The sequence below is a fragment of the Solanum lycopersicum genome, chromosome 2 (genome assembly GCF_036512215.1).
Source record: "Solanum lycopersicum chromosome 2, SLM_r2.1".
Classification (NCBI taxonomy): domain Eukaryota; kingdom Viridiplantae; phylum Streptophyta; class Magnoliopsida; order Solanales; family Solanaceae; genus Solanum; species Solanum lycopersicum.
In genome coordinates, this window is record NC_090801.1 from 51534389 (window position 1) to 51551621 (window position 17233).

Consider the following 17233-nt stretch of genomic DNA (forward strand, 5'->3'; position numbering starts at 1 on the left):
TGTAGTTGCATGCCAATTGTGATGGCAACTAAAAGTGGAGTAATCCGCGTGACAGGGAGGGCCATTATACCCGATTCCCCTTCTTCCGCGTTAAACCGCGTGATCCTCCGCTATAAATTCCCACAATACACCCCCAGTTAACTAACAAGCTAAAAAATTAATCTCCCCTATCATGGCAAAGCTTACGCCGAGGATGAAGGAAGTCGAGAAAGTATTTCGAAAATACGACACCAACGGCGACGGAAAAATCTCTCTATCGGAGCTCGACGGAGTTTTGAATGCTCTCGGCACTAAAACGACGCCGGACGAGGCGAAGCGAATGATGCTGGAGGTTGATACCGACGGTGATGGTTTCATCGATTTGGAAGAATTCGCTGCGTTTCACTGTCCGGTTGAAGGATCTAACAGTAAGGATCTCCGTGACGCCTTTGATTTGTATGATAAGGATAAGAACGGGAAGATTTCGGCGTCGGAGTTGCACTCCGTTATGAAAGGCATTGGAGAGAAGTGTTCGCTTAAGGATTGCCGGCGTATGATCAGTTCCGTTGATGACGACGGCGACGGTAGTGTTAATTTTGAGGAGTTTAAGAAGATGATGACTAGAGCTTAATGGTAGGTGTTTAATTGAATAATTAAACTGATTAGTAGTTAAATGTGTTCGTTTCGTTTGACTGATTTTCATATGTGGGTGAAAGTGTTAATAGGAATTCGATTTACTAAAAGTTGAATAATCGAATATCAATCATCCTTGATTCAAAAACGCCAAATTGCGTAGTAGATCTGTTTGCTTTTCATTATTTAGTGATGCGCTTTGAATATTTCTTATTGTGTTGCTGCTCATTCTTTTGTTGGTTGATTTAGAGTGTTTGCATCATTCATTTTGGTAGGTTTTTTGGGTAGGTTTAGGTGTTGGAGTGGTGCACATTGGCTAGATGCTTCTGTTGGGTTATTGTGGTCGATATTCAATAGGGACTATTTTACAAATATCATGTCAATTGCCCACTTCCATATCTTAAACCATGATTAGTGTTAGGTGTGAACTTTTACACGCAAATCATATTATATATAATTTTATATTGTTAAGAAAATATATAAAATTAAACTTTTGAAAATTTTTTGCAAATCAATTTAAATAACTTAATAACATAGAAAAAAATATTTTATCAAAATTCTCTAAACAACAACAAAATCGTCACCTTTTTCGCCTACATGTAATTTTTCCAGAAAAGAAAACTTTCACATATAGCCACTAAAATCTAGCCTAATCACTCTCCATAGATATAATTTGACAATTACAATTCGTAGGAGAGAGGTGACTGGTGAGAGGGGCATACAGTGGGAGATGTGAATTGTGTATATTTATAATGGTTAGATAATTGTATATTATACATGTGTACTTGTATAAAAAGCAAGCAATATTGGGAGAGAGGCGAGCGAGATAGGGAGAGAGGCGAACGCGAGAGTGGATAGAGGTGAACTATATATGTATATTGGTTAAATAGTTGTATATTATATATATGCATTTGTATAAAGGAAAAATAACTTAAATACACATATATAATTTTTATATTCTTCAATTTTCCCTACTTTTTTTAAATATTACATAATTCCCTATTTTTTTATTTTAGTGTAAGTTTTTAGATACATTACACTCTCTCCTATAATACACATTTACCAATTTTAATGACTATTTTTTCTCCATTAAAACACTCAACCTCTTAAATCAGTTTTTGAATTTTAAATTTTTTCCATTTAAACATTCAACCTTTTAATCAGCTTTTTAATTTTGAATTATTAAATTTAATTAAATTTAAATAAAAGAACAAATTTTGAATTTCAAAATTCAAAAAATATGGAAGCAGGGTAACTTCCACTGCATTCTACCGTTTTGTTCTTACCAAAGTCACATTTCACTTCTTTTTTTTCCTTAATCGTCTTCATCCCACTATTTCTTCATAACTTTGAATCTTCTCAACCCAACAGATTTTTCTATTTTCTTCTTTTTATTCTTAATCCATATTCGACTATTTCTTCCTAATATTGAATCGTAAGAACCCAGACCCTTTTTATAGTTAATCCATCATCAATTCGTATATTCTTCTCTTTTTCGTTTTTGTTAATTATTCTATTACTTCATAGTAATATAAGTGTAGTAAAGTATAATCTGTGCTTGATGATACATGTTGAATCTGTGTGTACATTGTTTAGTCAATGTAATGATACATGTAGTAGCTATGTATCACATGTTCTGCATGTAGTATGAATTCCTGTATGATATCATGTATCAGTAAGGTATTAGTTGTTTAGTTGATTTACTCATACATGTTTTGAAACTTGTTATAATGTATCATTCATTAAGTTTAATAAATGCTTCATCAGATATAGTTGATGATACATATAGATTCTTTGTGTATGTTGTTTAGTCGCTGTTTATGATACATGTATTAGACATGTATCACATGTTATAATGTTTTATTTAATTCAATGATACATGTTATAGACATGTATCACATGTTTTTCATATAGTATGAAATTCTGAAAACTGAAACCATGTATCATTAAGCTATTTTCAACTATTGCCAAAGCCTGTGTATCATTTGTTGTGCCTTCTACACACGTTATTTCTCCACTTCTTCCATCAAAGTTATGTACAGTACCGCTATTCTTCTCAATTGTGTCAATACATAATGGATATATTGAAAATCCAGGCTCGTTTTTTTTCAGTTCAAAATATAGTTTAACACTCATATCGTTCTTAAGTTTCATCGGACAGGAGTTACCTTCTACAATGTATCGAATTTCAATTTCTTTCCTTGATACATCAATGTCCAACTCGGCCGCAATTGCTGCTTTGAGATTAGAAAACGAAATTGAATCACCAACAACGATTCCATCAATTTTGTAATTTTCATACTGCAATTCGTTCACCCAAATTCCGGAATATCTCATCAAAATCGAAGTATTCATCTTCAAAAACCCACTGCAACAACAAAAAAATTTCGGCAGCTCCAATTGTTTTCTAAATAACTGATACAATCTTTGATTTTCAAATTATGAAATTAATATCCAATTAAGTGCTGATTTAATGCCGATTAATGATCTGTTACCACAAATTAAGCTGTTTTAGTAACAGCTTTAAATTTACCGTTTTTATCCCCTATTTTTTCTTAACAGTTTTAAGTTACTATGTATCATTTACCATGTATCATAACTTTCTAAAGTATCACGGCTCAGCAATTTTAAGGGATTTTTTGTAATTATTAAACTTATCGGGACAGAATGTAATTATTGAATTACACTATGGGATTCCTTAAATTTATACATGTATTTATATATTCTGGTGAGTTATCCATATACAAATGTGACTAATATACAAACTCGAAATCAGTCACATAATTAAGGTATAATTTTAGCCATGAGTAGTAATTATAGCAAACTATATCTATAATGAATAATTAAGTAATATAAGTTTGCTCAATCGCGTAATTTTTCCAAAAAGATATCTAATATTGGGCTAAAGAAACTATATATCCGACCAGTCAATTAATTTAGTATAACTTATAAAAAATATAAGGATTTAAACTAAATTATGTCCCTATTTTTTTTCAATTAACAAAAATCCCTCAAAAATTAGTGATATCCGGATACATAATTAAAAAGGTGGATACATTAAAATAAAATCAGTTACACTTTTAAAAATCAAATTTGATACATTAAAACAAAATCAGTTACACTTTTAAAATTTAAATTTGATACATCAAAACAAAACCAGTTACATTTTTAAAGGAAAGAGAATATAAAATTGATGTCACTTCCCAAATCAGGCTAATCTGATTGATTTGTATATCTCCCAAATTAAAAGATCCGTGAAATTAAAATTAAAATTTTCTTTTCTCAATTCTCTTTCACTTCCACCCATCTTCAATTTAAAATTTAATTTTTTTTTCTCTCAAATTTGTCTCGCTTCAAACAACTCAAATTTTTTCTTTCAATTTTCACCCAAATTGTAATAGATTGAAAAAGGCCGAAAACAATAGCTATGATGTATCTTTTAAGACTAGGTAAGAACTTATGTTAAAATAAATTTTCGCGATGCATGGTGACCAAATTGACCATGCCTTGCACCTGTCTTGATTTGTTGTGTTTGATGGAAAAACACTGCTTGTAATATATGTGGCAAGTTCCAACAGAAAGACGACAAAGATACTCAAAGAATTTGAGCTTCCACTTTCCCAATTGTCGATAATAACAAAAGTCACAAATAACGTTTTTGTGATCAAAATTGGCAAGGGTGGATTTTGACCAGTTTCAAGGTATATACATTGAAATTTGTATTATACATGACCTATTCAATGAAGAAATCTTTTAGATTTTATTTTTAAAAAATTATTGAAATTTTGAATAAGCGAGATGAGTTATGAATGACACAAAAGTAATGAAATTGTTGTTGGACAAATAAATTCTTTTGTGAATCTTCAAATTTATCAAGATCCTTTCAAATTGATTCAAAATTGTTGAAAATTTTGAGTTTCAAAATTATTCTCCTAATTCATTGAATCTGTTCACTTTTGATTCAAAGTTATCATAAATTTTGAGAATATACATCACGAAGATCCTTTCAATTTAAATTGACTAGTGTTGTATTTCTACTAGATACATTAAATAAGAAAGTGTTGCGCATAAGATTTTAGGTTTGAGATGATACATTATTGTGGAAAAATTACTTGGACGAGTGCTTTTAATAAATAATTACGGATTTTAGGATACTTCTTATTTATTACCATTTATAGCAATACTATGTTAAATATCTAATATGTATTAAAAGTGAATTCAGTATGCAATATATATGTATTATAACTGTTTTTAAAAATATATTATGTTTTTTGGTAAGAAGTTGACACATTATATTATAAGTGTATTAAAATGTGTGATAAATGTATTTTCCATCAATAAAACTTGTATAATATGTGAATAATAAATTGTTCTTTGTAATATGAATTAAAAGTGTATTATAAATGTATTAAAAGCGATCAAGTGAAAAAAAAAAATTATTGCTATAAGTGGTACATATTTTTTATAGTATATTTATGTAAGTTTTCCCTTATTATTATTTGGTATTTTTTGTGTATTTGATATATTTAGTATGACTTTGAATTTATATATCATGCCTAAAAAGTTAGTCCATGATACATTATTATTTATGTATCTTATTTTGTTTGAGAAATACTATATTTTATTTTTAAAAGAAAATATGATACATGTAATTGTTTAAATAGCATAATTTTTTGTGTGTAATACATAACACAAAGTTTATGTATTAAGTACACTTATATTAAATATGATAAACACTAATAGAAGATTCAACAAAATCAGAGTTACGTACCTTAAATATGAACAGGATATTGTAACACCCCAGAAATTTTTTCGAACTAAGACTTGAGCCGTTTATCGTATTGAGTGAGATTTCACCAAGGAATTAAAAATTTTCTTAACTATTTAGGTCAGTTCACTAGATTTAGCATCTTGAGTTCCAAAAAGAATTAAATTGGAAATAGCAAATCTGAAATTTTGCAAGTTAAGTTAAGTATGACTTTTGAGTCAACTTCAGACGACCATAACTCCTAGCACATAATGAGTTAGGTGTGCTACAAGATACCATAGAAAAGCTCTTTCAATTATCTTTTTAAAGCCGACGAGTTTGTTGATTTTGAGTTCGGATGAGTGAGATATGACCTTTTGAAGTTAGGATGTCTAGTTAAGAAAAGTTAGCCGAAAATATGAGGGGTATTTTGGTCATTTTCTTACCCAATCAGATTTAATTTATTTTTAGTAATATTTTAAGGGTCTAATCCTTTTTAGGTTCAGTTTTATAATCCTAATGTACACTTAGAATTTCAGTTGAGTGTTCAAGAAGAGGCAAGAAGAGAAAAGAGGAAAGGATGAAGATGTTCGTCGACATTCTTGAGTTTAGTTGCGGATTTTCACCATGGGTTTAATCCCTAAGAGGTATGTAAGCTTCCATAGTGTTGTGTTAGTTCACCCACACACCAATCATGTTATTTTTCAGTGGAATTTCATTCTTAAAGTTTAAGGATTTAAGTTCTTGATGATTGAGGTTCATTCTAAATATTGTGTAGTTGGATTATTGAGATGAAATTAAGTAATTTGAATGTTGTTTTAAGTATATTAGAGTGTAATTAAGTTAAGTAATTGAATCAAAGTGATTGAAAATAAACCGTAGAAACCGTTCGAGTTTAGACGAGTTAGGGTGAGAAAACGAGCAAGTATGTTTAGCAGGTTTTCTGGGTTGGGGATTTGTGCGACGCGCTTGCCAGAGCGCCCCAAACCCTTCTGTACTCCAGGGGTTGGCGCCCTGCGTCACCCACAGCCCTAGGGTCGCCTGCCTCATCCAGTTTGCCCCGATTACTCTGTTTGAGCTCATTTAAAGTTCATCTTCACACCTTTCGATTGTAAACACTTTGAATTACTTCTAAACACTTGAAAATCATTCATAACATGAATCATAACCTTGAAATAATAATTCTGTTTCAATCTAAAGTTAAGATTAAGTTTTGAGAGTTCTTCCGCACCTTTTAAGAGAGTCTCTTCGAGTCCTTTTGAGGAGCCTTTTACAACTTCTAGTAACTTGTTTCAAGACTCAAATAAGTGAGTATGAGAGTAAAAAGAATGTATTGGTGAGTCTACAATATCACCTATATCTTTCATATCATGAACCATAACTCTTGAATTCATAATTCACATTAAGAGAGAGTTAAGAGTAGAGTTCAAGAAAGTCTTTAAGTTCAAATGTGAAGTCTTTGAGATCCATCAGTGATTTGGACTTAGTTTTGAGAAAGTAAGTACGAGAATGAGAAGATCTGTATACATGAGTTCCATCTAGTTACATAGACTTTCGAGTCGAGTTGCTCATACCCATAATTTCCACATGAACTCCATAAATTGAGTATCATTGAGAGGATTAGTATCTCCAAATTTCAAGTCTTAAATATTGAGTTCCTTATTCCTTTTGGGATTATATTCCTAATCATGCAACTATTACATGTTACCCGTTAAATCATTGAGTTAAGTAGTTCATGTCTATACTTCCGCATGAACCCTCTGAGCCGAGCTTGAGTCATTGAGTTAAGTAGTTCATGCCCATAATTCTGCATGAACCCTCCGAATCAAGCATTCTTGAGATAAGTAGTATCATTGACTTTTTTGAGTTTTGGAGTTCATGTATTGAGTTTTATGCATGGTTATTGAAAACCTTGAATTGAGTCGTTCATGTTTATAATTCGACATGAACCCTTTTTATGAAGTTCTTTTACAAATTATTTTAAAACTTGTTTTAAAGACTTGAATGAGAAAGAGTAAAGTTGAAGTTCTGTTCTTCAAAGAAGTATATGGTGACTAAGTATTGCCTAAATATTTATAAATATTTTCACATTTATGTTAAAAGAGGAAACTAAGATTTCCAAAATAGTTTTGAGTAAGAAAAGGGAACATTGATTCCAAGAGAGCATTCTAAAGTTAAGTGTTGAGCAATTATCTCAACCCAAAGAAGGAAGTTGTTTTAAAGACACATGAGCTAAAATATATTTTGAGAGTAGTATTGAGCACGATGTGGAGATGAGAGTTCATATTAACTCAAGTCTCCATGAAACCATGTAGTCATTATGGGTATTAATTAGTCATACTTTTTAGATGATCACGTAAGTTAAGCTAGTGGATCTACTAAGTTAAGGAGATTTATGCGATGACAAAATATATGAAAGTTTTGAAAGTGTGGGCGAGACGTTGTATCATTACTTAGACTCATAGTGGTGGTTATCGATTAGAGAATCTCCTACAGAAACTATATTACCTTCTTATATATGTAAAGTTTAATTTGTTATTGTATTTTCTTTAACGAACTAAGTTTCTTTTACTGTTTTATAAAGCTTTTTATATATAGCATGTGTATTATTGCTTTATATTGAGTTGAGTATCCATAGTCAAGTATATCATATCCTTGAATTTAGTATTTAATCTCTGAGTTGAGTATCTTATCCTTGAGTATGATGAGTTGAGTAAGTCGAGTACTTTGAGTATTCTTTGAATTTTAAGTTCGAGAAGAGGTACTGAGACATTTGACCTGCATTTTCTCATGATGCAGACACATGTATTCAGGATCATCAACAGAAGCTTCGTTGATACATCTGAGAGTTTGAGTTAGCTATGGTGAGCCTCCTTGCTTTCGGAGGATTTTATTTACTTTTCAGTTTAGTTAGAAGGTCGTGGGTCTTGTCCCGACTTCCATCCTTGTCAGTTAGAGGCTTCAAAGATAGTCAGTTTAGTTAAGAAGTTTGTATTGTTCATTTATTTTAATAAAATTTAAAAGACTAAAGTTGTCTATTTTATGGCTAGTTGAACATATTATTTTTATTCAAAGTTGTTCATTTAAGTTAAAGTCTTGTAAAGTTGAGTTTATTGAATTTTATATCAGTTTTAAGCTTTTATATGGTTAAGTTAGTATTCCGCTTGTAGTCAGCTAGGATGAGGGTTCGCTCGGGGACCAGCAATGGACTTCGAGTGCCGACCACGTCCAGGATGTAGACTCGGGTTGTGAAAGTGATGTATCACATCAATGGTAACACTAAAAAAAACTAATTTAAGAATCAAAAGTAAGCCCAAAAAACTGAAAGATCGAACCAACGAATGAAGTCTATCAAGACCGCCATCAGAAATTTCTACAACCACTTCAAATGCATTCCAGGATGAACTATGTGCATTGCAAAGATTTTCCACCTCTGTTCCATAAAAAGATCGGGGGTAAACGATTCAGTAATTTTTAAGATGAAAACAATAAAAAAACAAATAAAAGAAATTGAAAATTGAAGTGGTGGAAAGAAATCTACCTCTTGCATAACTTGAAATCATTTATTGGAAAGAGAAAAAAATTGAAATTCAAAAATAGATTAATGAAAGTAACTGTGGAGAGATTTGTGGAATGAAAAAAAAAAGAAGGAAAATCATGGATAGGACATTCCAAATTAATGTATCCAGAAAAAAAATGATGAGGTCCGGTCAAATATAATTAGCTCAAGTAATGTTCAATGACCTTATAGATTAATGTCATGTGTATTATATGATTATTTATGGTTGAGATATTCATCTTAATAATTAAAACAACAAAGTTGTCAACTATTTTTATCTTTTAAAACTGACGAATAAAGCAATTAAGTATATACTCAAGCTAATATTTTTTTAGAAAAAATTAAGATTGAAAAAAGAAAATTTATTATACCTGATTGAAAGTATTTGCATTATCAATTGAGTCTTATTGTCAACTCTCGATCCGCACACGTCAATCTTAGGTACACTTATTGCTTTATGTGATAGTTTTTTAAAAAATAAAAATAGTTGACAACTTTGTTGTTTGTATTATTAAGATGAGTATATAATTTAAATTTATTATTACGATGAGTATATAATTTAATTTTATTATTAAAATGAGTATATAATTTAAATGAATCTTAACCATAAATTATTATATAGTATACATGGCATGAATCTATAACACCATTTAACATTATTTGACCTAATTATACTTGATCGGATCTTTATTCAAAAAAGGAATTTTTGATACTTTTTGAAATGATAGAAAACTTTGAAAAAAATATGATAATAAATGATGTGTTTTTTTATTATTTATTTTTAAAAAAAAATTCAAGCAGCGATATCATTGAATTTTTTTAGAGAATTGCTGCCAATTTTTTTTTAAAAAAACTTTTTTTAAAAAAATCAAGTGACGGTCATGGTTTAAAAAGAAAGGGATTTAAAGCAAATCGCTTGCGATGCAGCAATTTCAATTTTAATTTCTATTTTTTATTTTATAAAAGGCTGCTCTATTTTGGTTTTCTAAAAATAATATTTTTTGAGAAAAACGTTGCAGAGGCAATGATCTTTGAAAAAAAATTAAGAGCTCAATAATTGTCACTAGAATCGCTCCGTCAGGAACGATTTAGCTCTTTTGATAAAATAAAAATTTAATACGCCGTTTATATTTTTCGAAAGAAAAAAATTACCCTTCTAACTTCGAACTCAATTTATATGAGTTGGGGTGAGTGACAAATTATCTAAAATTGTGTGATTATCCGAATCTCTAACTCTCTTGACTGAGCCTACATTCAAGTAACAATGAAAGATCATACTTGTAATATCAAGAAAACCTTTCATTAGTCCAAAATTTTGCTGGTTTATCTAGTCCTATATTTGAGTATTTCTAATAACATTTTCTGATCCAAAAGGTAGAAGAATGAGCAAATTAGGTGAAAGGAGTATTCACAAATTGCAATTTTCCAAAACTAGTAGCTTGCATTGCTTTTTGGCTCAAATCCAAATCCTCCAGGTCTATTCTTTGACAGAACAATGATCTTTACATACTGCTGAAAGAACTATTGAAAGCCACATTTTAGACCAACTTCCAATACATTTTGGAAGCACCTATGGTTTGGTGTGATAAATGGTACATCTCTATCTTTAACTAAAGATTTCGATGTTTCAGTGCTAAAAAATAATAAAGTCATGATATAGAAGTGTTCTCTCCTTATTGGACATGCAACACACTCTCTTCAAAGTGGATATCAAACACTAGTGAAAACTGAAAAGTCAAAAATAACACAGAAATACAATAGATTTGTGTGATCAGATTATCAGACGCAAATTTTGTTGTCAACATGTAAGTGAGACAAATCTGAATTCTCAGTATAGATACATAAGCATTATAGTCATTGATAATCAAATTATAATCAACAGAATGACCTAGGCGACCACTTCGTTTGTCAGTTGGACCCTCCTACTCAATATTGTGCATATCAAACCCTTAAACTCATCGAACACAATATTCTAATCATCTGACCATCAACCAAACTTATGTGACATTAATATTAGTGGGTTGAAAATACGTGTGATTACACGCGCTTCAAAGCGAGTTAAAACAATATTTTACATTAAAAAAATCAATTTAACAAAATTAAAATATAAAATTCATCTTCTCCAATCCTCGTCCACCCACTCACCACCCTTTCTTGTTCTCCATCAGCCCTCTCTCCTCTACCCCTCACCACAACCCTCAACTTTCTTCTTTCTCCGTTCCCACATTCACTCTTCTCCTCCTCTTCTTCTTTTTTTTATACAAATTAATAGCCTCAACTTCTTCTAAAATTTTCATTTTTTAGGTTTGAAAATTTTTAGTACCATTCTTTTATTATATGGTTTCAACAAGAAGATAATGTCGTTAATTTGAAGGATTGTGACAATTGAAAATTTTAGAATTCCATTGATAAACTTGAAAAAGCTTTAAAAATAATAAATGGGTGTGGTGAATTTGTAAAATTAATCAAAAATTTTGATTGGGATTCATTTGAGTTTATGTTGGTAAACTTGTAGATGAATTTACAAGCTAAATCAAGAAGAATTTGATCTAATGAGTATGAATCTAATTCTCAATTTATGACCAAATATAAAGAAGATGACTATTTGAAAAGTTCAAGATATTAAAGAATTGATGTATTTGATTATTTTTTTAGCATTTAATTTCACATATGGCAGTAAAAGACGATGTGAAATTTTATGTGTAACTGTAACCACTAGACTCACATTGACCGAAGGAGAAAAGGACTTAAAATATTGTATTCTTATGAGTTTAAGAGTTTAATTGGCAAAGTAATAAGTACAAAGATTCAACACAAATGAAGCCAAATATAAAATTAATCTTTTAGGTCATTCAACCATTATAATAACAACACTTAGAATCACAAAAAGTACTGAAATGCAAGTAACTAAAGATAGCCATAAAAATGGGAATGGGAAGTTAAGACTCAAGAAGAAGAAGATGGGAGGAAAAGACCGTTTCTTCATAATACCATTTAGAGTGTACTAAACCTGGATCCCAAACAAAACAAGTACTGGGCTATCTAATTCTTGGGTCTTTATGTGGTTTAGCCTCAAAGTCCAACAACTTTGGCCAGCCGTGTTTACAACAACAACAAAAGGATAAGTTCGTTTTAATATTTTCATATAGGTAACTAAAGAATCTAGCTTTTCTCACAATATAAGCTGCTATAGATTCTTGGAACTAGGAACGTCTATCCATTGCAACTGAAGCTCTATTTCACCACACTCAACATTCCTCAACCTAAGAAACGCGTTTTGAACAACCTTGCCATCTTCATACACAATACGACTTTCTTCTGAATAGCAATTCTGCCGGCTAGGCATTATTCTCGAAATTATGACTCCATTGGGGATGTTCTTAAAGCGCGTCATCGTTACTGCATCTATAAATGGTACGATGTCAAGTTCTGCGTCCCCCATTTTATCATCGTAAGAAAATGTATCCTTGTCATAAACTTGCTGCAATGACAGCAATAGAAACACAATAAAGATCACACACTGGTTTTATTAATTGAAAACAAGTCATATAAGCTACTGATATAACCCTCAACTTTGTCATTTAGAGCTGATATACCCTCGTTATAAAAGTGACTCATATATGTCCTTACCGTTATACAAACGGCTCACATATACCCCTGCCGTTACAAAATGGCTCACATATACCCTTCATTTAACGGAAATTAAAAGTGACTCATATATGTCCTTACCGTTATACAAACGGCTCACATATACCCCTGCCGTTACAAAATGGCTCACATATACCCTTCATTTAACGGAAATTAAAAAATTAGTTTTAAATTTATATTTGTTACTTCTAATTTTTTAAAAAAATTATTTAGGGGTATATATGATTCTTTTATCAAAGTTCAAGGTATATTTTAATTTTTTTCATACATAAATTATTTTTTGACTTCTTTTATTATAATTATTTGAGTTTCTTATTCTTATTTTGTTTTTTCTTTCATTCCTTAGTTTAAAGAAAAAAAATTTAAACTATTTTTTTTTGTGTATTGTAATTTAATTTCGTATTCGAAGAAAAAATTTGGTCATCTATAATAAGTTTTACAAGAATATTAGTGAAACATAAATAAATTTGATTATCAAAATAATAATTATAAATTAGTCATTAAAACAAAAAAAAAGTCAAAAAAAATATGTTTGACAAGGATTAAATTTACTCATATGGGATTATATTTTTTAGAAAAAAATAATAAAATTTTAGATTAAAATTATTATTTTTTTCATTTCCGTTAGAGGAAAAGGGTATATATTGGCCATTTGTTTACAAGTAGGGGTATATATGAGCCATTTTTATAACGAGGGGTATATCAATTCTAAATGACAAAGTTGAGGGGTATATCATACCCTTTTCCCTTTATTAATTGAAAACAAGTCATATAAGCTACTGAATTAAATTATAAATCAAGTAGGATGCCAAATACGAAGATTGAATTAAGGCGGATCAAATAGTCAAGAGTTGATAAATGGACGGGTCAAATCAGGTTATATCCCTAAACATAGCGACACTTGGGGTGTGTTTGGTAAGGAGGAAAAACTTTTCCGAAAAATATTCTTCAATTTTTTTATGTTTAAGTGGATCCAATATTTTCGAAAATGTTTTCCAAATAAACTAATTTTCCTCAAATTTAAGTAAATGACTTCTCTTCGAAACTTAAGCAATTTATATTTTCCAAAACTCTCTACCAACCTCTCTCCTACCCCACCCCACCCTACGAACCCCCAGCCCACCCACCCCTACAAGGCCCCCCTACCAGCGCCTCTATCCCTAAAAAAGTTTGAAGTTTATTTTTTAAAACATATTTTTAACTTCAAAATTTCATTTTTTCGCCCATACCCTCGACCTCCAACCCCACTAGCCCCCTATCAACCAAAAAAATTAATATTGTTTTTTTAAAAAAAAATAATTAAACTTCAAATATTAATTTTTTCATCCTTACCCGCGAACTACCCCAGCCCCAACCCTCACTACCGAAAAAATATCAGTTTGTTTTTTAAGAAAAATCAACTTGAAAAATTATTTTCTACTTTAATAAAAATAAAAAATATTTCTCAAAAATTCAGTCAAAAACGAAACATTAAAATATTTTATACTCACCAATCAAACATGACAAAATAAATCAAATATCTAATTATTTTAGAGAAAAACAATTTCTAGGAAAACATTTTCGTTTGTACCAAACACACCGTTGATGAAAATGAATTTATTTTATAATTAGATTAGAAGAAGGAAGTTGAACTTGAAAGGCATAATTTACCTTCGAAGACTGAATTGTTACGGTATTAGGCTGTTTTCTAAACGTGTATTATTGTTTAATTTTCTCTTGATTAATCAAAAGAATAATTAAATTAATTTCATAATGAAACAACATGAAGAAAATTAAATTACCAGCTTGATTGGGAGAATTGGTTCAGTAATACATAGCGTTAAGTCTTCATTCCATTCGGGATTAACATTCTTCTTCACCACTCGAGTCTTCAATTTCTGATTCCAATAATAGCAAACACAAAATTAACAAAACAATTCAGCAACTCCCACAACAATTCGTATGATAAATTTTTGTTGTATAAACTGAAGATAGTCAACAATTACATAAATCTCGCACACATAACAAAACGAGAGATACGATAAACAAGCTTTGTTTTCTCAGTTCCTGAAAACTACAGAATTTTGATTTTATAATTAAAATTAACACAGAGAAATCTGAGGTTACGGAATTTTGAATAAAGAAGAACAGAAATGAGGTGAAACTGAAAGAGTGAAGAAGAAGAAAAGGGGGGGAAATTACCTGTTTGCCCATGGTAACAACAACATATGGATCACTGCTTCTTAAGTCTCTAATGGCCAAATTGATGCCTCTGATTATACGAACTCTGAGAAGACCCAACTGATTCTCCATTCAAACCTTTAAAACTTGTAGTGATTTTTTATTTTGCAAAAGTGGGTAGCTTTATAGTAGTTAAATTTAAAACCTTAGAAGGGTATAGGCAGGGGATGGGGTCCACAGAATTGCAAGTTAGAAAAATTGAAATTCTACCCCAGAAAGGAATGTCAAGAAACATCTAGAACCTTACCCCTCATTGTTTACGAGTTAGGGCCCGTTTGAATTGACTTTTGGTTTATCGCTTATAAGTCAAAAGTTATAATTTAGGATTTTTTAGTTATTGACTTTGGTTTATTTTTGTTTATTTAACTTTAAAATAAGTGTTTACAAATATTTTTTAATTTTACTCAAACACTTTCAAATTATTTTAATTTAAAAGTATCTAAAATAAGTCAAATCCTAATGAATGTTTAGTTTCACTAAATATGAGTTTCCTTTTTAAAAAATTAATCTTTTCTTGATATGATGGGGTTCAAAATCCTAGTATGAAAAAGTATTTATACCATCTCTTCCTTACTATTAAGACATCAATCAATTTTGTTCGGAAGTTAACAAGTTAATATATAAGGTCTATAAATATATTATTAGGTTCGTCTGAACAATAACAAATTGTTTTTTATGTTTTGGGAATTAGTGTAAGAACTTATTAACATTTTTAATTAGGAAAAGTTCTTTCTATTTACGCCTCAAAAGAAAAACGCGTCTCACCTAAGCATACGTCCAAATGATAGGGTTTATATCTCATGATATTTCTAACTCCAAATTTCTTATGATTTCACTATGCTTCGTCCTGAGATTCACCTCAAAACTGACTCTAAAATTGTCTTGTATCAACACCAACATATTATATTAAAAAAATACCAATAAATCCAAGTCAAACTCATAAGTATATGAGAATAGCGCAAAAAAGACAGTTAGCATCGCATCAATCAATATGTGACACAAATTTAACATGCAATGTTTCCTTTGTTACTGTCTCTTCAACAAACACAATTTTAATGAGAGGACTAAATAGGGTCTCTTTAAATTGAGACCCTCTCTTTCCTACCCTTTTTCCTTTTTTTTTAAATTCCTTACTTCATCATTATTTTTCGTTTCAACTTTTTTTTTCCTTAATAAAGATGGTATTCAAGTTAATTAAGGTGTACTTTAACTATTTTATTAATAACGTCGTCATAGTAACTCAATATATTAACTACTTGAATTATTATCTTATTGCTAAGAATTCGATGATAATATGTTAAATAGGATTGTGAAATCGTAACGATAAAAAATGATAGGGGGTTTGAACAATTACCCTTTTGAACATATACATACTACAAATAGAAAAGGGACCACTATGTTGCAATTAAAGAAACCTTGAGACGTGGACAAACGAAAGGATCAAAATGTTTATGATGTCATTATAAATCAGAAAATCATAGAAAGATAGATGGACGATATATAGTTTTCCCTAACAGTACTCAAAAGTCAAGTCGTTGCCACTGGGGTACATATATCCACTAGCAAAATGTGAGTTCAGACATCACAATCTTGTGTATGGATAGAGTACTCCTGATCCATGCATATATAGTCAGATAGCAGTCAAATACACACTATATATATATGTACACACCTAACATACTATTCGATTGAATTAATTGATTTTTTAAATATTTTTTTTTTAATTTTAAAGGAGTTTGAAAAGGTTAAAAAGTGTTTTAAATATTCGTTTTTAAATCATAAAAGTTAAGAGATAAGTCAAAATTAATGTACCTTCTACTTATGACTTTTAACTTATGACTTATAAATGAGTATATTGTAGAAGCTCATCCAAACAGAAATTTATAATTGCATGTTATATAGTAGAGTGTAAAAAGGGGATTGAGAGCGCGCAACGGGCTTTCCAAGCATAAAACAATTCCTACCTATACATTTCATGGCAACAGACAGAAGGCAGTTTTCTCGTTGTTCTTAACTAGTATTCGGTTGAATTAATTAATTTTTTAAATATTTTTAATTTTTAATTTTGAAGGTGTTTGAAAAGGTTAAAAAGTGTTGTAAGCATTTGTTTTTAAATCATAAAAGTTGAAAGATAAGTCAAAAGTATGTACCTTCTACTTTATGACTTTTAACTTATGACTTATAAATAAGTATATTGTAGAAGCTCATCCAAACAGGCATTAGTAATTGCATGTTATATAATGGAGTGTAAAATAAAGAACCCAAGATTTAACTTGATTTGAATTATAGCTTATATTTATTAGAAAATAATTATTTTTATGTCTCTAATAATTTTTCTCCTTTTGAGCTAGTTTTTTAAGTATGAGGTAGGCTCAGGATCAAGTTCAATATGATATTAAAATAGGACCCATCTCATCACATGTCAAATGTTGCCTGAGAGTGATGTG

At 30.2% G+C, this 17233-nt stretch overlaps 2 protein-coding genes across 2 annotated transcripts; one reads left to right on the forward strand and one right to left on the reverse strand.

The window, feature by feature from the left end:
• Positions 1-760, forward strand: LOC101252553 (probable calcium-binding protein CML18). The gene has a single exon (XM_004233428.5). The coding sequence runs from the start codon at positions 173-175 to the stop codon at positions 608-610; it is 438 nt and encodes a 145-aa protein (XP_004233476.1). The 5' UTR covers positions 1-172; the 3' UTR covers positions 611-760.
• A 10965-nt stretch (positions 761-11725) lies between these two features.
• LOC101251949 (protein C2-DOMAIN ABA-RELATED 1) lies at positions 11726-14926 on the reverse strand. The gene is made up of 3 exons (XM_004233426.5): positions 14748-14926; positions 14348-14443; positions 11726-12399 (listed from the first exon to the last, which is right to left on the reverse strand). Exons 1-3 carry the CDS (start codon positions 14856-14858, stop codon positions 12106-12108), a joined length of 501 nt encoding a protein of 166 aa, XP_004233474.1. The 5' UTR covers positions 14859-14926; the 3' UTR covers positions 11726-12105.
• Between the last annotated feature and the right edge of the window lie 2307 nt (positions 14927-17233).